The following is a 22555-nucleotide window of genomic DNA, read 5'->3' on the forward strand; positions in this document are numbered from 1 at the left end:
GGATTCTGTGCCTCCTCTCTCTTTGCCCCTGCCCCACTCACGCTCTGTCTCTCTCCATCTCTCAAAAATGAATAAATGTTAAAAAACTAAAAAGAAAAAAACAATTGTTCTTGTTTTTAAGAACCTAATCCTATGTAAGTGTTAGTCACCTGGGTTTCAGAATTACATCAGCTTAATTGCCGAGAAGATGCCGTAAGAGCAGAATTTTGCCATCAATTGTTTAGCAGCTCTCTGGAGGGTTTCTAACACCATTTTTCTTCTTTCCTATGCGCAGCATAGTAAGTGTGCGACGTACTCTGTGGGCATGCAGAAAACCTACTCTATGATCTGCTTAGCCATAGACGATGATGACAAAACTGATAAAACCAAGAAAATCTCGAAGAAGCTTTCTTTTTTGAGTTGGGGCACCAACAAGAACAGACAGAAGTCAGCCAGCACCTTGTGCCTCCCGTCGGTTGGGGTTGCGAGGCCTCAGGTCAAGAAGAAGCTCCCCTCGCCCTTCAGCCTTCTCAACTCGGATAGTTCTCTGTACTAACGTGAGCAAACAGAAACGTTCAGGCTCCTAACGCCAACGTCTCTGGTGCTGACCACGCCTTCCTATTTGTGCCACAATAGAAAGTGTCTCAATGTTCGCAAATCTCCTTTTCTCACTGGGTAAACTTACAACTGGTAGGTCTTCGTGAATGCAAGTCACAAGAAACCTCTAGAAATTTCGGGGGGGGGGTCACCGTATTGCTGCAAGTTATTTATTATATAAAGTATTGTAAATAGAACAGCGTTGAAAGTACGGCTATTTTTAATGGCTACAGTTACAGCTTGTTGTTACTATCTGAATTAAAGGGGGTTACCTCTGTTGCTGTCCTACTTGTCATCGTGTCCAGGCTTAGGTAACAGATCGTTCCTTAACTCAGAATTCAGATGACCCCCCCCCCAATTAAGGCAGGTCAAGGGATTATAACGATTGACTAAGGTAATATAACTCAGAAGTGTTCCAAACAACTGCTTCCTAAGGGGAATTTGTGAATCTGAAACGACAAGATTTTATGATTATTTCTACGTAATATGAATGCTATTTCCAGATAAAGTCTAGTGCCAAATTTGTCACAACTTACTAGACAAAAACAAACCACACAATCTGGGAGCATTGTTGCTTCTGGTTTGATGTCATTAACCAGCTGCTAACACAGTAGCAGTGTTAGACGGGGATGCTATCTACAAGGTAGACGATATACTGTTTGATACTCAAAACATTTTTCTGTTTGTTTAAAGTAGGAAGTACATAATTGTATATTTTAAGAGTCTAAGATGGGTTGGAAACATTTTATCAGGTAAAAGGTGTAAATGATCCTAGTTTAAATCTCTGTTTGACTTGTTTTTACCCGTCTATCTCTCTTGCTCACAAGTTGGATGACACCGTGATTCTAGTAAGGATTCACGGTTGACATAGTTTAAGTTCTATAGCTTAAAAAAAAAAAAAAAAAAGCATTGAAATCTATTTTTGAGAATTAATAAGAACTTAAATATTTTCTAGTGTGCAATATCAAAAGGGAAGCAACCACATTTGGGAAAGTGTATCTGTCCACTGCTGTTAGGGCCATTTTTGTATAAATATTTAAATAAACATATTCATTTGCCTGAATTAATGTTTTTTAAATTTTTTCCCACTTATATTTCACTCCTCTTTCAAACAGTTTCTACCCTAACGCACAAAACTTTCCTGTTGTTCGTCTTTTTTTTCTTTTTAATAATGACTGACACCACAAAACAGGATTTAGGGAGCTTTCAGGTTATCTCAGCATCTTTGAAAACATATGTGCATCTTTAATTGCATTTATTTTTTGAGTGGCTGATTGTACCTTTTGATCCCCACCACTAGCTCTCCTCTCTGGATGCACCTGCCCCTGCCATTTTCCATTTCCTATCTTCCCACTGTTGGGCTATACATTTGCAAACACATTCTTTACCCCTCTCATACACACTGGCTTTTTATCTTTAAAAGGGACTTCCAAACTCCAGGCTGTGTTCAGAAGGCATGCTCCGTGGCTATAAACAAACTGTGGCTACCAGGAAGGGGGAAGGAGGGTGGGAGGGAGGGGAAAGGAAGGAAAAAAAAGGCAGTACAACTGTTTGTTTACACTGGCAGCACCCTCAAAACATAGTGATATTAAGACTAGACTGGAAGAACACTGGGCCTGTCACCAGGAACAAGAGGCTTATGGTACACAGCATAGTGCTTCATTGTAGCTTTGTTTCCTTTAGAAGGTCACTTCTACCTTCTGAAACTTGATTAGACTTTTCCATGCTAGACAAGGTCAAGGTCATATGTTAAAATCTGCCCAGGCTGGCTTTTTGCTGAATTTGAGAGTCCCAATTTAAACTCTTTTAGGAAGATCCCCATGGGCTCTCTCTCTCTCTTTTTTAAAGACTTTATTTTTAAGTACTCTCTACATCCAACGTGGGACTCGAACTCACAACCCTGAGATCAGGATTGGCATGCTCTACCCGTGAGCCAGCCAGGTGCCCCCCAGTGGGCCGTCTTTCACTAGCAGGATGAGAGCCGGGCTACCTAGAGCCCACTAACTCCACTCTCTTAAACGCCTGAACCCAGAGAACAGGGCAGGGCAACTGGCAGCTTCCATTCAGGCCTCACCTCATTTTTCATTAGTTGCAGTGAAAGGAGATTTCTTTGTTCTCAATTTTTAAATATGCAAAGAAAACAAGATGCTCTAGCTCCTGGCTGCGGGAAGAGCCGTCACCTGGGCTGTGTGAAGAAGGCATGAATGTGCTGTGCCACTGCCTGTCCAACCACTGGCTCCAGTTCTCTGATGGAAGCATTACTGAGTTGCTGGATACTTGGGAACTTCTGAAGCAGAAGAGGGGCTTTAACTTTTCCAACTCCTGGGATCTGCTGCACAGTTCGAAGGAGGGATAGCTCAGGCATCAGAGTCCGTTTCTTACTGAGGAAAGGGTTCTTACTGGGCTCTTTGGTTTGTTCTTGAACCTAATCAGAAAGTAAAGGAAAAGCATGTGAGCACCCTCTAGAGGACTGGCAGTTCTCTTAAAGGTTGATAGAAATTTAGTTTTACTTTTTTTCCATTTGGTTCAGTTTGACTTACCACTACAAATGTTTTCATATACCACAAATCTAATTTTTCAGACATAAAAAATTATTATTTTTGCAAATTTTTTTTTTTGAGAGAGAGAAAGAACACAAGCAGGGTAGGGGACAACAAGAGAAGGGGAGAGAGAATCCCAAGCAGGGTCCACACTGCCAGCACAAAGCTTGACACGGGGCTTGAACTCATGAACCATGAGATCATGACCTGAGCTGAAATCGAGTCTGATACTTAACCGACTGAGCGACCCAGGAGCCCCAGAAAAATTACTGAAAAATAAACCATATTGAGTACACAAAGGAGTAAGAGATAAAAATTTATTAAAATTTAGACTTTCAGGGGGAGGAGCCAAGATGGCAGAACAGCATGGGAAGTTTTTTGTGTGTCTTGCGTCCATGAAATACAGCTAGACCAACACTAAACCATCCTGCACACCTAGAAAACTGATCTGAGGATTAACAGAACAATCTGCACAACCTGAACCACAGAATTCAGCAGCACTCACTCTAAACATCAATGGACTCAATGCTCCAATCAAGACATAGGGTAACAGAATGCATAAGAAAACAAGATCCATCCCTGCTGTTTACAAGAGACCCACTTTAGACCTAAAGACACCTTCAGATTAAAAGTAAGGGGATGGAGAACTATCTATCATGCTAATGGTCAACAAAAGAAAGCCAGAGTAGCCATACTTCTATCAAGACAATCTAGACTTTCAAATAAAGACTGTATCAAGTGATGAAGAAGGGCATTATATCATAATTAAGGGGTCTATCCACCAAGAAAACCTAACAATTGTAAACATTTATGCACCAAATGTGGAAGCACCCAAATATATAAATCAATTAATCACAAACATAATGAAACTCATCGATAGTAATACCATAATGGTAGGGTAGGAGACTTCAACACCCAACTCACAGCAATGGACAGATCATCTAATCAAAAAATCAACAAGGAACCAATGGCTTTGAGTGACACACTGGACCAGATGGACTTAACAGATATATTCAGAACATTTCATCCTAAAGCAGCAGAATATATATTCTTCTCCAGTGCACATGGAACGTTCTCCAGAATAGACCACATATACTGGGACACAAATCGGCCCTCAGCAAGTACAAAAAGATCGAGATCATACCGTGCATATTTTCAGACCACAACGCTATGAAACTTGAAATCAACCACAAGAAAAAATTTGGAAAGGTAACAAATACTGGAGACTAAAGAACATCCTACTAAAGAATGAATGGGCCAACCAAGAAGTTAAAGAGGAAATTAAAAAGTTCATGGAAGCCAGTGAAAATGATAACACCACAACCCAAAACCTCTGGGACGCAGGAAAGGCGGTCATACGAGAAATAGAAATCCAGGCCTTTCTAAAGAAGGAAGAAAGATCTCAGATATACAACCTAACCTTATGCCTTAAAGAACTGGAAAAAGAACAGCAAATAAAACCCCAAACCAGCAGAAAACAGGAAATAATAAAGGTTAGAGCAGAAATTAATGCTATCAAAACCAAAAAAACAGTAAAACAGATCAGTGAAACCAGAAGCTGGTTCTCTGAAAGAATTAACAAAATTGATAAACCACTAGCCAGTTTGATCAAAAAGAAAAAGGAAAGGACCCAAATAAAATCAATGAAAGAGGAGAGATCACAACCAACACAGCAGAAATAAAAACAATAAGAGAATATTATGAGCAATTATATGCCAATAAAATGGGCAATCTGGAAGAAATGGACAAATTCCTAGAGACATATACACTACCAAAACTGAAACAGGAAGAAATAGAAAATTTGAACAGACCCATAACCAGGAAAGAAATTGAATTAGTAATCAAAAATCTCCCAAAAAACAAGAGTCTAGGGCCAGATGGCTTCCCAGGGGAATTCTACCAAACATTTAAGAAAGAGTTAACACTTATTCTCTTGAAGCTGTTCCAAAAAATAGAAATGGAAGGAAAACTTCCAAACTCTTTCTATGAGGCCAGCATTACCTTGATTCCAAAACCAGACTGAGACCCCACTAAAAAGGAGAACTACAGACCAATTTCCCTGATGAACATGGATGCAAAAATCCTCAACAAGATATTAACCAGCTGGATCCAACAATACATTAAAAAAATTATTCACCACGACCAACTGGGATTTATACCTGGGATGCAGGGCTGGTTCAGTATCTGCAAAACAATTCACATGATTCATCACATCAGTAAAAGAAAGGACAAGAACCATATGATCCTCTCAATAGATGCAAAGAAAGCATTTGACAAAATACAGCATCCTTTGTTGATAAAAACCCTCAAGAAAGCAGGGATAGAAAGATCATACCTTGAGTTCATATATGAACGACCTAATGCTAATATCATCCTCAATGGGGAAAAACTGAGAACTTTCCCCCTGAGGTCAGGAACAAGACAGGGATGTCCACTCTTGCCACTGTTATTCAACATAGTATTGGAAGTCTTAGCCTCTGCAATCAGACAACACAAAGAAATAAAAGGCATCCAAATCAGCCAGGACGAGGTCAAACTTTCACTCTTCACAGATGACATGATACTCTATATGAAAAACCCAAAATTTTCCACCAAAAAACTGCTAGAACTGATTCATGAATTCAGTAAAGTTGCAGGATATATAAAATCAATGCACAGAAATCAGTTGCATTCCTATTCACCAACAATGAAGCAACAGAAAGAGAAATCAAGGAAATCGATCCCATTTACAATTGCACCAAAAACATAAAATACCTAGGAATAAATGTAGCCAAAGAGGTGAAAAATCTATACACTGAAAACTATAGAAAGCTTATGAAAGAAACTGAACAAGACACAAAAAAATGGAAAAAGATTCCATGCTCCTGGATAGGAAGAATAAATATTGTTAAAATGTCGATACTACCCAAAGCAATCTACATATTCAATGCAATCCCTATCAAAATAACACCAGCATTCTTCACAGAGCTAGAACAAACAATCCTAAAATTTGTATAGAACCAGAAAAGACCCCAAATAGCCAAAGCAATCTTGAAAAAGAAAACCGAAGTAGGAGGCATCACAATCCTGGACTTCAAGCTATACTACTACAAGCTGTAATCATCAAGACAGTATGGTACTGGCACAAGAACAGACACTTGGATCAATGGAACAGAATAGTGAACCCTGATATGGACCCACAACCATATGGCCACCTAATCTTTGACAAAGCAGAATATCCAATGGAATATCCAATGGAATATCCAATGGAATAAAGCTGTCTTTATTCCATTTTGTCTCTTCAGCAAGTGGTGCTGGGAAAACTGGACAGCGACATGCAGAAGAATGAACCTGGACCACTTTCTTACACCATACACAAAAATAAACTCAAATGGATGAAAGACCTCAACGTAAGACAGGAAGCCATCAAAATCCTTGAGGAGAAAGCAGGCAAAAACCTCTTTGATCTTGGCCGCAGCAACTTCTTACTCAACACGTCTCCAGAGGCAAGGGAAACAAAAGCAAAAATGAACTACTGGGACCTCATCAAAATAAAAAGTTTCCGCACAGCAAAGGAAACAATCAGCAAAACTAAAAGGCAACCGAAAGAATGGGAGAAGATACTTGCAAATGACATATCAGATACAGGGTTAGTATCCAAAATCTATAAAGAACTTATCAAACTCAACACCCAAAACACAAATAATCCAGTGAAGAAATGGGCAAAAGACATGAATAGATACTTCTCCAAAGAAGATATCCAGATGGCCAACCGACACATGAAAAAATGCTCCACATCATACATCATCAGGGAAATACAAATCAGAACCACAATGAGATACCACCTCACAGCAGTCAGAATGGCTAACATTAACAACTCGGCAACAAGAGATGTTGTTGGTGCAGCCACTCTGGAAAACAGTATGGACGTTCCTCAAAAAACTAAAAATAGAACTACCCTATGACCCAGCAATTGCACTACTAGGTATTTATCCACGGGATACAGGTGTGCTGTTTCGAAGGGACACATGCACCCCCATGTTTGTAGCAGCACTATCAACAATAGCCAAAGTATGGAAAGAGCCCAAATGTCCATCAATGGATGAATGGATAAAGAAGGTGTGGTGTGTGTGTGTGTTTACACACACACACACACACACACACACACACACACACACAGGAGTATTACTTGGCAATCAAAAAGAATGAAATCTTGCCATTTGCAACTACGTGGATGGAACTGGAGGGTATTATGCTAAGCGAAATTAGTCAGAGAAAGACAAATATATGACTTCACTCATAGGAGGACTTTAAGAGACCAAACAGATGAACATAAGGGAAGGGAAACAAAAGTAATCTAAAAACAGGGAGGGGGACAAAACATAAGAGACTTAAATACGGAGAACAAACAGAGGGTTCCTGGAGGGGTTGTGGGAGGGGGGATGAACTAAATGGGTAAGGCGCATTAAGGAATCTACTCCTGAAATCATTGTTGCACTATATGCTAATTTGGATGTAAATTTAAAAAAAAATTAAATTAAAAAACTTAAACTTTCAGAATGCTTAGGATAAAGCAATGAAAACATACTCTTGAGGAGCTCAAACATCTTCCTATCGTTCACTAATAAACGATTCAGGTGTATGGGATTAAATTAAAACCTAAACTGGACCTGCTTGATACAGGACCGGGAGAAATCTTGTCTGTCAAAGAAGAAACCCAGTCTTCAGTTAGCAATGGATACAGGAAGGCAGACAATAGCATCCCATCAAGGGAAGAACAATGAAGGAGGGCATGTGGCACAGATGGGAGAGGGCTCTGTGAACTACACGGGGCTGCCTACATTATTTCAATTCGGTTCTCAACCCTGGCTACACATCAAAAGGGAAATTTAAAATCAACGACACAACAAAAATTGATGCTCAGGACCCACCCTGACATTCTGATTTTTAATTGGTCTGAAGTAAGGCTCATGTATCACTGTTTTTAAACACTTTCCCAGGAGGAGTGCCTGGGTGGCTCAGTTGGTTAAATGTCTGACTTTGGCTTAGGTCATGATCTCACGTTCATGGGTTGAGCACACCCATCATGCTGTCTGCCAAAAGCTGGGAGCCTGCAGTGTCTCCCTCTCTCTCTGCCCTTCCCCTGCTTGTGCACTATCAAAAATAAATAAATGTTAAAAAAAAAAATTTTTTTTTAAGTTTCCCAGGAAATTCTTGGGCGCCTGGGTGGCTCGGTTACGCGTGGGACTTCGGCTCAGGTCATGATCTCACAGTTTGTGAGTTCAAGCCCTGCATAGGGCTCTCTGCAGTCAGCACAGAGTCCGCTTTGGATTCTGTCTCTCAAAAAATAAATAAACATTAAAAGCTTCCCAGGAAATTCTAAAGTACAGCCAAGTCGAAATAGTACAGCCAAGCTGAATAATCAGTGAGGACAATGGAGAACCAGGCTGAAAAAAAAAAAAAAAAAAAAAAAAAAAAAAAAGGATCATGTGCTTCTGGCTGCAGTTGACCAAGGGTGAATAAGGATTCCTTTAGACTGGATTGATGGATGGCAACCATAACAAGTGCGGCACCTGGAGTAAAAGATCCAGGAAGGTCAGGTGATAGTCTGTAAGGCAGCGTTCCTGCAGAGGAGTGGGAATCAGTACTTACTAACTGGATAATAAGGCAGGACGCTTCCATCTGGCTGGTCACTGGAAGCAACACCATCCCAAGGTCCAGCACAGTAAACTTCTGTATGGCCGAGAAGTACTGTTCACTCATCTGCGTTTTTTCAACTATCACGATCGCTTGAAGATTACTGGACTTCAGAGGAAGAAAAAAACAGTAAACCCCTGTGTAACAAAACTACCTTCGGGGTTTAAGAAAACTACCAGTCCAAGAGTGCTTGGAATGGCCAATGGTTTTATAGAAGTTATTCCAAAGGAGGGGGGCGGGGGAGGCAGGTGGAAGTCAATTTTCAATTTCAGCTTCTTCCATTCAGTACTTACGTTTCTAACCTGAACAAGCCTCTTTCTGTAGCCATTTCCTGCCACCAAATCAGCTTCGGTGACATAAAGAATGCAAGATCTGCTTGACACGTAAAAATCTACCGGTGTCAGGCCATCCTCAAAAACGATTTTAATTTTCCCTTAGAACACAGACAAGAAAAATGACTTCCGTGAGCGCTGGGCGAAAGGCGACAGTAGGTAGGACGTTTTTAAAAAGTTTAGAAGAGGGCTTTTGCACAGGGCAGCCCACCGACCTTGCATCCCCTGCAGGAGCTTAGATCCGCGCCATTTCGTGTTGGCCACAATATGCCCAAAAGGCACGTGCATGGGACCTGTGCCCTCAGGCGCGTTCCTAGCCATCGGCTGTCTCGATCTGATAAAAAAAAAAACAAAAAAACAGAAGACAGAATTTGAGCTGGCTTTCCTGCACACGGCCCCACGTTCCACTGAAAGCCGGGACCTCTTTGGCAGGAGCCCATCTGCACTGTTCTTTAAAAGACTGGATTATTTCCCAAAATCTAAAACCCAGGAGATTCCTGTCTTGGTAGCCGCCTCCCTCAGTCCCGTCACCTGCTGGGTCCTGATACCCCCGCTCCGTCTGGGTGGTGGCTCCTTAGTCCGGTCCTGGGCGGGGGCCGAGCCCAGCTAGACCCCACCTCAACCACAGCCAGAGGGTCCGGCACCTTTACTTGCCGCGCCCCACTTCCGGGTTCCCTTCGGCGAGCGGACCAGTTTTTCATCCTGCCCGCCCTCCGCCTCCCACGGCGTCGGATAAGCTATGGCATCAAAGATTGACATCTGATCCGACCAATAAGAGAACGGACTATGCACTGTTTCCACCCCGAGAGCATTTGAACGGGGACGACTGGTTGCCAAGAGCGACGGGTGCGGAGTAACCTTGGCTATGATTGGTCGAAGAGAAAGCAAAGCCAATGGAGGATGACGTTGTTGCAAAGTGCATTTCGTAGAAATAGCGTCTGAGGCTAGGCCCGCGGGAGGGGCGCAAGCTCTAGGGAGCGGCCCTCGCTTGTGAAGGTATCCGCACGTCCATCCAGCCCTGGTCCGGCCCCTCCCCGCAGCAAGGATGCTCCTGGGGTTTCGCAGAGGCCGCAAGAGCCAGTTTGTAAGTAGACCCCGGGAGCTTGGAGTTAAGAGGGAACGGCTTGGGATTGGCCTGCGGTTGAAGCCAGGTTGCAGCACCAAAGGAAATGGTTTTCCTTTCGAGAAGCCCTGATTTTTTGTATTCGAAAGCATCCTCTATCCCAGGGTCGGCCTCAGTCAGACCGGAGTCGCCTTGTCTCCCTTGCAACTTTTGCTCCGGTGTCTGGGAGCACTCCTGCCGGCACAGACCTACTCTACTACTGAAAATCCCCCAATGGGAAGTCGTTCTTAAGATTCCTCCCTCCACTCCCCACCGCGCGCACCCATCAGCCAAGTTCCATAGATTCCACCCACCAAACATATCTTCTGGCTGCTGTTTCCGCCTCCACCCCGGTTTCCAGCATTTATCTGGACCGCTGCAGCAGCTTCTCGCTATTTCTGTTTCCAGTCTTGCTCTTCATCTAGGTCTGTTCTCCACCAGGCAGCCAGAGGCGTTCTTTTAAAACGGACATCTGATCGTGCTAACTGCCCTCCTTAAAACCCATTGCTCCTCATCCTCCCCGCCGCTCTCCCCCCCCCCCGCCCCCTCGTCCTCCCGTCCCCCCTCGTCCCCCCCCGTCCCCCCCCCCCACGCTCCAGCCATTTCTTCTGTTCCTTCAGGCCTTTGCTGTTCCTTCTGCCTGGAATGCTTCCCTCCAAAACTTATCACTCTGTCAGTGTAGGCTCATACTCCCAATTTCATGCCTACCACTGCCTGATTAGTCTTTCAAGGGACCAATTTCAATGGGTGCTCCTCGCTAGGGCACAGGTTCTCCTTAGTCACATATAAAAACTCTTAAGTGGGAACAATCCCCACTCTTACTACCAGCCCATTCTTCTAGCCTCCCCTTCTCAGAGGCTTCTGCATTTGCTGTATTCCAGCAAACTGGATTATTTGTTATTTCTAGAACACAGCCACTAATGTCTTGCTTCTTTCCATTGTTCGTGCTGTTCCCTATTCCTAGAATACTTTTCCATCTCATTTCCCATATGTGAGAGCAACGGCCATCTTTGATGACCCAATCTAAATGCCTCTGTGATTTTCTCCAATGGGAAGAGGTCCCCTTGCTGACCTCCAGACCTGAAGGAGCCCTTCCCTCCCTGTGCCGCCGCAGCACCAAATTTGTCTTTACCTTTCCCTTGGCACTTCCCATAATTCTCTGTTACATAATAAGTACTTGGGTGCCTTCCCTCTATACTCTATTACCTTGAGGATGAAGACAAGTTTTCTTCATTGCAGTCCTGGTGTTTCACCTCTAGTAGGTGTGAATGAATGACTAGTGCCTAGAAAGTGAAGACTGGGTTATACTCAGAAACTTCTGGGGGTGCCTTGGTGGCTCACTTGGTTAAGTGTCCAACTCTGATTTCGGCTCAGGTCATGATCTCATGGTTCCTGAGTTCAAGCCCCACATCGGGCTCTGCACTGCCAGTGCTTGGGATTCTCTCTCTCTCTCCTGTCTCTCTGCCCCTACCCCACTGGCACTGTCTCTCTCTCTCAAAATAAATAAATAAACCTAAAAAAAAAAAAACCTTCTGAATAATTGCCAGTTGTCTAAAGCCAGATTCTCTGATTTTCATTGTGCATAGGAACTAGTTTTCATTATTCTGCATCTTTTTAAAATTTTTTTTTTATTTTATGTATATTTTTGAGAGAGAGAGAGAGAGACAGAGCATGAGCAGGGGAGGGGCAGAGAGAGAGGGAGACACAGAATCGGAAGCAGGCTCCAGGCTCTGAGCTGTCAGCACAGAGTCTGATGTGGGGCTCGAACCCATGAATGGTGAGATTGTGACCTGAGTCAAAGTCGGATGCTTAACCGACTGAGCCACCCAGGTGCCCCCAATTATTCTGCATCTTTGAGATAAACTAAAATCTTTCTTAAGCTTCTACCAGATGTTGAGTAAGGAGGGAAGTGCTTGAGTTCCAGGGTTGATAAAGACAAGAAGATTGCCTGCTCTTAAGAAGCTTCCATTCTGCGGGGGGCAGTAAGTGAGGGACTAGAGTCATCAGGGGTCATGCTGTGAGACAAGTGGAGTTCCAGAGAGTGATTTTGAGGGATTGTCAGGGAGGCCCCTCTGAGAAGGGAAAGACAAGAGGACCCCCACAATGGGCAGCTGCAGTATATTCTCTGGGTGGGCATGCTTACCTGGCCAGGTGGGTTCCTGGTGGGATTTGATCCCTGGGTGGCCAGTGCAGGTGTCTTCTCTTAGGCCCAAGGAGGGGTGGTGACGGGACCCGGGAGATCCCATACACCAGTGACCCAGCCAGGTTTCATTTGTGCAGAAACACATCATCCATGGCCTCCTACCTGCAGCCAGCATCGCACCGAAGCCAGCTGTGCCCCGCACACCTCCTCCCCGCAGTCCCAACCCTTCTCCAGAGAGACCAAGGTGAGTCTCAGGTGAGCAGGCATTGAGGTCACTCTTGTGCTCAGCTGCCAAGTGGTAGGTCCTGGAACTGTTGAAACTGGTAAGAAAATCACAAGTAGGGCCATTAGATTCATGTCCTTCAAAGTGTTTATCATGGTTCCATAATGAAGCACTTAATATGGTTTCTGTGGGATGATGGTCTATCCTTTTCAAGTGCGTGGAGTTCTGACATTTCATAATTGAATGCAATTAGTAGTTTTCCAAATATAAAGCTTTAAAGCCTAAGTTCATAGGATGCTGAAAGGAATTTGAATTATGCACGTAATTATTCTTTTGAAGCACAAGTTTGCCTTTTAAAAGAACTGATTTTGGGGGCACCTGGGTGGCTCAGTCTGTTAAGCATCCGGCTCTTGGTTTTGGCTCAGGTCGTGATCTCACAGTTCATGAGTTCGAGCCCTCATTGGGCTCTGCACTGATAACATGGAGCCTGCTTGAGATATTCTCTTTCTCTCTCTGTCCCTCCTCCGCTCGTGTACTCTCTCTGTCTCAAAATAAATAAATGAACATTAAAAAAATAAATAAAAGAGCTGATTTTGGGGAAAGAAGGAGAAATGTGTTCACTCTCCAGAGCCTAGGATTCCCCCATTTCCAGTGCTTCTAACACCAGAGAACTGATTTTCTTTTATACCTAAGACCCCTGCCTGTGCCTTCTAAGGGTTTAGACACAGGAGAATTTTAGACTATTTTTTGTCCCTAAAAAACGTGAATACGTGGCTTGGCTTTCCAGTGAATCGGCAGTGAGAACCTTTGTTTGAGTGTTCCTTGAAACTAGAATATTGTATGCCTGGTGAGAAAAAACACTTTGAAATATTTTTAGTGTTTGTTTCTTCCTTAAGTACCATGTTGTTAACACGAGCAGCCATTTATTAGTGTTTACTCTTGCCGAGGACCGTTGCAAGTGCTCCAAAAGCATTATTTCATTCCATCCTCAACGAGGCTTTGGCACATTTGGCATATGTCTACATTTTTTAAAAATTAAAGAATGGCGTTCAGATTAAACTTAGGTGTTACTGTGCTTCACGTGTAGTGTTACAGTGAAGTAAGCAGTTGTTACTGTTGTCATACATTTTAATTTTTTTTTAAGTTTTTTTTAAGTTTTTTAAATTTTTTTAAGTTTATTTACTTTGGGGGTGGGGGGCAGGAGAGGGACAGAGAGAGAGGGAGAGAGAATCCCAAGCGCCGTCAGCACGGAGCCCAGTGCGGGGCTCAGACTCACCAAACTGCAAGATCATGACCTGAGCCGAAATCAAGAGTTGGACACTTAACCTACTGAGCCACCACCCAGGCACCCCAGTGATACATTTTAAATCTATGTGTTACAAGCCCCGCAATATATTATTACTATTTTTGCCTTAAACAGTCTTGGATCGTTATTAAATCGGTTTTATTGAGGTGTAATGAACATTTAATAAACGGTACACGTATGACATGTTTACACGCACAAAACCATCATTGCAGGAGGCAGCCATCTTGCTCTCGCCGCGTGCTGTTGTTGGAGGACCCTCCCGGCTTCAGATTTACCAACAGCATGAATCAAGAAAAGTTAGCCAAACTTCAGGCTCAGGTCCGGATAGGGGGCAAGGGTACAGCTCGCAGAAAGAAGAAGGTGGTACATAGAACAGCTACAGCTGATGACAAAAAACTTCAGAGTTCTCTAAAAAAACTGGCTGTGAATAATATAGCTGGTATTGAAGAGGTGAACATGATTAAAGACGATGGGACAGTTATTCATTTCAACAATTCCAAAGTCCAAGCTTCCCTTTCTGCTAACACCTTTGCAATTACTGGTCATGCAGAAGCCAAACCAATCACAGAAATGCTTCCTGGAATATTAAGTCGGCTTGGTGCTGACAGCTTAACAAGTCTTAGGAAGTTAGCTGAACAGGTCCCTCGGCAAGTGTTGGATAGCAAAGCACCAAAACCAGAAGACATTGATGAGGAGGAGGAGGATGTTCCAGATCTCGTAGAAAATTTTGATGAGGCATCAAAGAATGAAGCTAACTAAAAAATTTTTTCTGGTGTTTGGAAGCTGGCATGGACTAGAGTTAACAAATCAGCTATGTGGTTCCAAAGTTTTACAGATGTGGAGAACATCAATTGTTACTAGTTCGGTAATATAAATATTTTGTATATTAATAACGCTGTTTGTTCAGCATTTTTCGGTCATTTGATTTTGCATTTTGCACTTCCTCCCAGGATCTATTCTTTTGGTCAAAATACGAAGTATTGGTGCAGTTTGAGGGTGTTTTGGTGTTTGATTCTCAGTTTTTTGTTTTGTTTTTTGTTGGAGTATTTTTGGTGTGTGTATGTGTATGTATGCGTGTGGGTATGTGTGTATACAGTGGAGAGCAAATTGGAAAACAGTTCTATTTATCCTCCTTCTTCCCCCAGTAGAAATAAAACAAATCTTTACATTTGAAAAAAAAAACAAACCATCATTGCAATCAAGATAATAAATATATCCATGGTCCCCTAAGGTTCCCTCATGCCCCTTTGTGATTCCTCCCTCCTTGTCCTCCTCTCTCACATCCCCTGCCTCTGCCCAATCTACCCTCACCCCCGAGCCCAGGCAGCCACTGCTCTGCTTTCTGTCACATGAGGTTAGTCTGCATTTTCTAGAATTCTATGTACACGGAATTACACAAGATAATCATGCCAGCTTCTTTGATTCAGCATGATTATTTTGAGATTCACCCATATTGTCGTGAAAATCAGCGATCCACGCTTTTCATTGCTGAATAGTGTTCCATGACACGAATGATAAATGTGTCACAGTTTGTTTCTCCATTCGCCTGTGGAGGGATATTTGAGTTGTTTTAGGGTTTTATTATTGTAGAAATAAAGGTGCTGTGAACATTGGTGCACAAATCTTTGGTTTCCCACATATGCTTTCATTTTTCTCGGATAAATACCCAGGAGTAGAAGAGGTGGGTCATGTACTAGGTATATATTTATTAAGTAACTGTCACTGTATCTTCCAAAGTTTTTATATTTGTGTTCTGACCAGTATTATATGAGTTCCAGTTGTTTCACATCCTCACCAGCACTTGCTTTGGTCAGTTGTGTGTGTGTGTGTGTGTGTGTGTGTGTGGTTTTATACATTTACTTGACATTGGTTCTAACTCGTATTGCCTGTTTACAGGATTTTGAAAGTGGCGAAAAGTACACAGATAACAATGTATAGAGCTTGTTTGTTTGGTGAATCTGCGTCCTCCTTATGCTTTCCGGATGGCCGTATACTGATCTGGAATGGGCCATTTCTTCTTATTCCTTGGCCCGGGCAGCTCTGTTGTGCCTGGAGTCCATGCGCACATCTGAAGTTCCCAATGCCCGCTTGCCAATTGTCTGGATCTTTCTGTCCAAGGGGGCATATCTCTTGAAGCTCACTCCACAGATGCACCGGTGAATGTTGGTGGGGTGATCTCCAGTCGCTGCCTCCTGGATGCAGAGTGGCCCTTCTCACCAGCCCCCTTTGTGGGACCCATTCTGCCAGGCCTGGGTTGGAAAGGAAGAACATGAGGGATTGTCTTGGCCAATCTTTTAAATTTTGGACATTCTAATGGGTGTGTAGTAGTATCCAATTGTGGTGGGGTTTTTTGTTTTTTTGTTTTTTTGGTTTGTTTTTTTTTTGTTTTGTATTTCTTTGATAATCAAGGTTGTTGAGCATCTTTTCATGTGCATTTGTCATTTGTATATCTTCTCTGGTGGAGCTTCTGTTCACCTCTTGTGCCCACTATTAAAAACTGGGTTGTTTGTTTTCCTCTTACTGTGCTTCAAGAGTTCTTTAAATTTTTTTTTATTAGTTTCCTTTATTTTTGAGAGGCAGAGAGAGACAGAGCACGTGTAGGGGAGGGGCAGAGAGAGAGGGAGACACAGAATCGGAAGTAGGCTCCAGGCTCTGAGCTGTCAGCACAGAGCCTGATGCGGGGCTCAAACTCACAAGCTGTGAGATCATGACCTGAGCCGAAGTCAGACGCTCAACCAACTGAGCCACCCAGGTGCCCCTCAAGAGTTCTTTATATATTCTCGATGCAAGTCCTTTACCAAATAAGAGGTTTGCAGATATTTTCTTCCCATACATGGCTTGTTTTTTCGTTCTCTTAACAGTGTCTTTCAAAGAGCACAAGGCTGGGGTGCCAGTTGGTTAAGTGTCTGACTCTTGATTTCGGCTCAGGTCAGGATCTCATGGTTTGTGAGATCGAGTCCCATGTCAGGCTCTGCACCAACATCGGGGAGCCTGCTTGGGATTCTCTCTCGCCCTCTGCCTCTTCCCTGCTCTCTCACACTCCCTCTCCCTCTCTCTTTCTCTCTCTCAAAATAAATAAATAAACATTAAAAAAATAAAGAGTAGAAGTTTCTAAGTTTTTATGAAGTTTGTCATATCAATTTTTTTCTGTTACATATCATAATTTCAGTGTCATATCTAAGAAATCTTTGCCTACCTGAAGGCCACAAAGATTTTCTGCTATATTTTGTTCTAGAAGTTTTATAGTTTGGGCCTTTACCTTTAAGCCTATAATTCAATTTGAGTTTAGTTTTGAATATGGTGTAGAAGATACAGATTCAAGTTCATTTTTTTGCATGTGGATATCCAGTCGTTCCAGCATCATTTGATGAAAAGGCATTATTGTATTCGTTATCTACTATTGTGTAACAAATTACACCAAAACTCAGTGGCTTAAAGCATGAAACAATAGCATTTTTAATCCCACATCTCATGATGTTCTTTTCTTTTTTAAATTAATTTCTCTTTTCTGTGTTTCATTTTGGATATTTTCTCTTGTTTTGCTTTCAACTTGACTAATCTTCTCTTCTGCAGTGGGTAATCTGCTGTCCATCTCACCCAGTGTAATTTTCAGCTTATGAAATTCAAGTCTTTTTTAATAATCTCCCGTGTTTCGGGGCACCTGGGTGGCTCAGTCGGTTAAGTGTCCCAACTTCGGCTGAGGTCGTGATCTCACAGTTTGTGAGTTTGAGCCCTGCATCTGACTCTCTGCTGTCAGCACAGAGCCCACTTCAGGTTCCTCTGTTCCCCTCTCTCTGCCTCTCCCCTACTGGTTCTCTCTCTCTCAACAAAAATAAACTTAATAAAAGTAATCTCCCATGTTTCTGCTTAGGTTTTTGAACACATGGAATCTAGTTCTAACAACTGTCTTTGTGTCCTTCTCTGCTAATTCTAACATATGTGTTCAGTTCTGAATGGGTTTCTATTCTTCTCATCATTTAGGGTCATGTTTTTCTGTCTCTTTGCATGCCTTGTTATCCTGGATTAGACACTGTTCTGAGTTTCGCCTTGTGTGCTGGACATTTTTGTATTCCGACAAATCTTCTGGAATTTTGTTCTGGGATACAGTTAAGTTACTTGGAGACTGATTTGATCTTCTAGGTCTTGTTTTTATGATTCATTAGGTACAGCCTGAAGCAGTGCTCACTCTAGGGCTAATTATTCCCTGAGGCAAGACCTTTCCAGGTACTGTACCCAGCGTCCTGTAGATTACAGGCACTGTCCCCAGCCATGCGTAAGCACCTGGCACTGATCCTCTAATCGTTGTGGATGGTTCTTCCCCCAGGCTTGGATAGTTTCCTCATATTCCCACACTGAGAATATTTTGTGAACCCTCAGGGGGCTGTCTGCAGATTTCCGGAGCTCTCTGTTTAGCTCTCTCCTTTCCAATACTCTGTCCTGCGAATTCTGTCTGCTGTGCTGTTCCCGGATGCTCACCTCCGTCTCCACAACTCAAGAGGTCTGCCTGGCTCCAATTCAGTTCTACCTCCCTGTGCCGTGACCTGGAACTTCTCTCAGGAATTAAGCTGACATAACTGTAAATCTGTTGTTTTGTTTTGCTTTCTCAAGTGGGAGGGTAAATCCATTACTCTGTCTTTTCAGCATTGCCGTTTTGAATAATTTGCGAATATTTTTAAAATGCCTTTTGAAATCTTTTTTATCTTATTCTATCTCCCTGTTTTGTTTTGTGTTTTTTTTTTTTCCATTCTGATCTTCCATTTTAATAGGAAACTGCCTGAGTATAGATTCTCTGAATTAGAGACCTGGACCCATCTCCTGTGAGCTAGGAAATCTTGGACAAGTCATTTATATTTTATGAGAAAATGGAGATGACAGTAATATCTGTTGGCGTGATAATGGAATGAGGTTGTCTGATGGCACATAACAGACGACAGGCGCATGGTCCGTAAATACGCACTAAACGTAGAATAGAAGGTCAACCTTCATTCATTCTTACGTCCTGTCGTCAGCCTTCAGCTTGCAGGTTTGGGTGTCACCTTCTCACTGGGATGTTTTTGTCCCTAGGTCTGCCCTGGCTGCAGTCATCCTCACAACAAGCCTGACAGGCCGGACCGTTGCCATTCCTCAGCCTCGTCAGAGATCCCTGTCTGAGAGTGACGCGACCTCTGTGGACAAGGACAGTTTCATCGAGCCCTATGCCACCACCTCAGAGCTGAGGCTTCAGTAAGGACCATATTGCTGGCTCTCACTTTTCTCCGGGTGGAGGAGAAACAGCTCGCGTGTGCGTGTGGTTATGACTGGAGCTTAGTACTCAGGTTTTCTTTTTTTTTTAATTTTTTTTTTGTTAACGTTTTATTTATTTTTGAGACAGAGAGAGACAGAGCATGAACAGGGGAGGGGCAGAGAGAGAGGGAGACACAGAATCTGAAACAGGCTCCAGGCTCTGAGCCATCAGCACAGAGCCCGACGCGGGGCTCAAACTCACGGACCGCGAGATCGTGACCTGAGCTGAAGTCGGACGCTTAACCGACTGAGCCACCCAGGCGCCCCAGTACTCAGGTTTTCGTCACCAGTGTCAGAGGGACACTGTCCTGGGACATTGATTGCTTTCGAATCATATCAGAATTTTCTCTAGTGTGGCTCTTGTTCAGTTATGGCTTGTGAAACCCCTGGCTGTTTTCATGGATGCACAGAGCCAGTGAATTCAGTGCTGCCTTTTGCCCTTCACGGGACTCTCTCTGTGCCACAACCTAGATGGCGAGAGTTGTCACCCACCGCTTCTCATGTGTCTTCTCTCTGAGCGTTCACACTGATTTTACCTTCATTGGCACCTATGGACCTTCAAGCATCATTTTCTCTGGTGCTTGTACTGGATGAGAGCCAGCATAGGGCTGGGGGGTTTCCTCCTGAGGCAGAGAGCGTTGAGGACAGAGCTGAGGAAAGTACAAGGAGCGCCTGGGGATGGCTCAAGGGTTTGCGGGGGATGGTCAGTGTGGGGCTGGAATGAGCTTGCAAGACAGAAGAGGGAGCATAACACCTGTGAACAGCTGAAGGAAGATGTTTGTGGCTGAGGGCACTTGGGTAAAGTGGGGAGTCATTCAAGATGGCCTGGAGGGGTGGGCAGGGGCCAAGCTGGTGATACATTAGGGGTCCTGTTCTGAGGTTTGGTGTCCCCCTCCCGCCACCGACCCAGGAGCCGCAGGAAGAAAGACACTGAGGGCTTTAAGGGCTTATGAGGTGGGGTTGGGGATACATGACCAGATTTGCCTTTTATCTGTCATGTTTCTTCAATTTTGTTTTTGGAAGTTTTTCTGCGTACCAAATATCGTATATTTTTGATGTAGTAAGATCTATCAGTCTTTGTAGTTTCTGGCGGTATTGTGAAATCTAGAAAGATCTTTCCTATTATATAAATGCTCACTTCCTTCCTTCCTTCCTTCCTTCTAGGACATGTTTATGTTTTTGGTTTTTACATTTTAATCTTGACTTCATTTTGAGATGTTTGAATGTAGCCTGTATTTCTCCTGGTAAGAATTAGCCAAATAACTAAAGATGAGGAAATGATCCTAAGCTTCACTAGAAAGAATAAGCAGATAAGACCATCAGAGGAAATCCAGAAAGGAAGAATATGACTGTGGGGAAGGGCTAGATTAGCCACACCATACTTGATTTTTTTCTAAGTTTATTTTTATTTATTTTGAGAGGGAGATAGAGAGTGAGTGGGGGAGGGGCAGAGAGCGAGGGAGATCGAATCCCAAGCAGGCTCTGCCCTGTCAGCACAGAGGCCTCCTTGGGGCTCAAATTCACAAACCATGAGATCATGACCTGAGCCGAAGTCCAGAGTCGGATGCTTAACCGACCGAGCCACCCAGGTGCCCGACCACATCACATGCGTACTTGAATTAGTGAAAACAGGACTGGTTCCATGATGGAGAAGTGCACGTGGATGCCCTAGGGGGCCCTGGTGTTTGCCTGTGACTGTGTCATAAAGGCAGCCCCACAGAGCAAGGGAAAGGAAAGGATTCGACGGTATAGTGATTAGCAATGGTAGAAAAAAAAAATCAGCCTCGAGCCTTGCCTAGTTCATAGCCCAAACAAATTCCTGTTAAATGAAAGGATTAATCTGCGCACACACATAAATAAGACCACGAAATCCTATGCCAATCTTGCCAAACCTTTCAGAAGGAGATGCCTGCCTACTATGCACTTCTAAACTAATAATTTTGAAGGTAAAAAAAGTGTTGTTTAATCATCTGCATGTTAAAAAAATTTACAGGGCGCCTGGGTGGCGCAGTCGGTTAAGCGTCCGACTTCAGCCAGGTCACGATCTCGCGGTCTGTGAGTTCGAGCCCCGCGTCAGGCTCTGGGCTGATGGCTCGGAGCCTGGAGCCTGTTTCCGATTCTGTGTCTCCCTCTCTCTCTGCCCCTCCCCCGTTCATGCTCTGTCTCTCTCTGTCCCAAAAATAAATAAAAAACATTGAAAAAAAAAATTAAAAAAAAAAAAAATTTACATAGCCACAATGGAGTTAATAGAATAGGAAAAATATTTGCAGTAAATAAAAAGTCAGGATTTTATCTTTATAGATAAAAAAGCAATTTCAAATTGTAATGGACATACTAGAAGCAAAGTATATGAATATATATATATAATATATATGTATAATTAAATAGTTAATATAATTAAATATATATTGATTAAATATACATTTAATTATATATAATATAATTAAACATATATTAATTAAATATACATTTAATTATGTGTAATATAATTAATATAATTTATATATAATATAATTTAATTATATTAATTATATATATATTTAAACTAGAAGCAAAGTATATAAAACCATTATATGGAAATGTATTGTTTCAGTTAGAAATGCAGATTTATACAGTGAGGTTTAACTTCTTTTGGCCAGTTTTGGAAAATTGTTACTAATGTAGTCCCAGGTTGGGGAGTTGATTGGTGAAATGATTTTGCGCAGTAAGCTTGTAGACCCACCAAATAATCCTACCATTTGACTCAACAGTCTACCATATGGTTATTTGATTCATAAGACTAATGCTAAATATGGAAGAGATTATCTGCACATAGATGATCATTCCAGAATTATTTATAACAGTGAAAATTGGTGGGTGGAGGGGTGGTGGTGGTGGTGCCTGACTGGATCAGTCAGTAGAGCATGCTGACTCTAGATCTTGGGGTCGTGAGTTCGAGCCCCACATTGGGTGTAGAGCTCACTAAAAAAACCAACCAACCAACCAACAGTGAAAATTGGGGGAAAAAACCCCAAGTACAGGGAGTGGCTGACTAAACTGGTGTACCTACGTGAGTCTTACCTTTTAACATTTTGACTTTAAAAACATGTTGCCAGTGAGGCAAATCATATATGTATGCAGTGATAGGAACTATAAAAACCTAGGTAGGAAACTAGAAATGCTGAGTGTCCAAAGAGACGGACTAGTGGATGACTTCCTTCTTTAGCCTCTGTATATTTTGTAATGTAGTTGTAATAATTTTTTTTTAATTTTTTTTTTAACGTTTGTTTATTTTTGAGACAGAGAGAGACAGAGCATGAACGGGGTAGGGTCAGAGAGAGAGGGAGATACAGAATTGAAACAGGCTCCACCCAGGCTCTGAGCCGTCAGCTCAG

General features: G+C 42.7%; 4 protein-coding genes across 12 annotated transcripts in view; 3 read left to right on the forward strand and 1 right to left on the reverse strand.

Annotated features, from left to right (window-relative positions):
• The window catches only part of RHPN2 (rhophilin Rho GTPase binding protein 2), a 58704-nt gene extending 57065 nt beyond the window's left edge, over positions 1-1639 (forward strand). The window contains exon 15 of the mRNA XM_053906041.1: positions 275-1639. Coding sequence (XP_053762016.1) covers positions 275-535 — 261 coding nt within the window. The 3' untranslated portion in view covers positions 536-1639. The remainder of the gene's footprint in view (positions 1-274) is intronic.
• Positions 1640-2113: 474 nt separating this feature from the next.
• FAAP24 (FA core complex associated protein 24) lies at positions 2114-9855 on the reverse strand. Of its 4 annotated transcripts, none has more exons than XM_019423356.2 (5): positions 9769-9855; positions 9340-9458; positions 9086-9225; positions 8748-8900; positions 2114-3001 (listed from the first exon to the last, which is right to left on the reverse strand). In XM_019423356.2, the coding sequence occupies exons 2-5, from the start codon at positions 9443-9445 to the stop codon at positions 2753-2755; spliced, it is 648 nt and encodes a 215-aa protein (XP_019278901.1). In that variant the 5' UTR covers positions 9446-9458; positions 9769-9855; the 3' UTR covers positions 2114-2752. The 4 variants fall into 4 exon arrangements, with proteins under 4 accessions (XP_019278901.1, XP_019278900.1, XP_019278899.1 ...); XM_019423355.2 differs by having other exon boundaries at positions 9673-9827; XM_019423354.2 differs by having other exon boundaries at positions 9656-9826.
• Positions 9856-10056: 201 nt separating this feature from the next.
• The window catches only part of CEP89 (centrosomal protein 89), a 70136-nt gene continuing 57637 nt past the window's right edge, over positions 10057-22555 (forward strand). For 2 of the 6 annotated variants that reach the window (XR_008423359.1, XM_053906040.1), the window contains exons 1-3: positions 10057-10208; positions 12507-12613; positions 18963-19121. Coding sequence is in view for 5 of the 6 variants with exons in the window: in XM_053906040.1 (XP_053762015.1) it covers positions 10170-10208; positions 12507-12613; positions 18963-19121 (305 nt within the window). In the remaining variant the exon portion in view is untranslated. The remainder of the gene's footprint in view (positions 10209-12506; positions 12614-18962; positions 19122-22555) is intronic. The other 4 variants (XM_053906038.1, XM_053906039.1, XM_019423347.2 and 1 more) reach the window with 2 other exon arrangements.
• LOC109251597 (transcription factor BTF3 homolog 4-like) lies at positions 14092-15066 on the forward strand. Its single transcript, XM_053906043.1, has one exon. It carries the CDS (start codon positions 14181-14183, stop codon positions 14655-14657), a length of 477 nt encoding a protein of 158 aa, XP_053762018.1. The 5' UTR covers positions 14092-14180; the 3' UTR covers positions 14658-15066.

The sequence above is a fragment of the Panthera pardus genome, unplaced genomic scaffold, assembly GCF_024362965.1.
Source record: "Panthera pardus isolate Hobbes unplaced genomic scaffold, ASM2436296v1 HiC_scaffold_18, whole genome shotgun sequence".
NCBI lineage: Eukaryota > Metazoa > Chordata > Mammalia > Carnivora > Felidae > Panthera > Panthera pardus.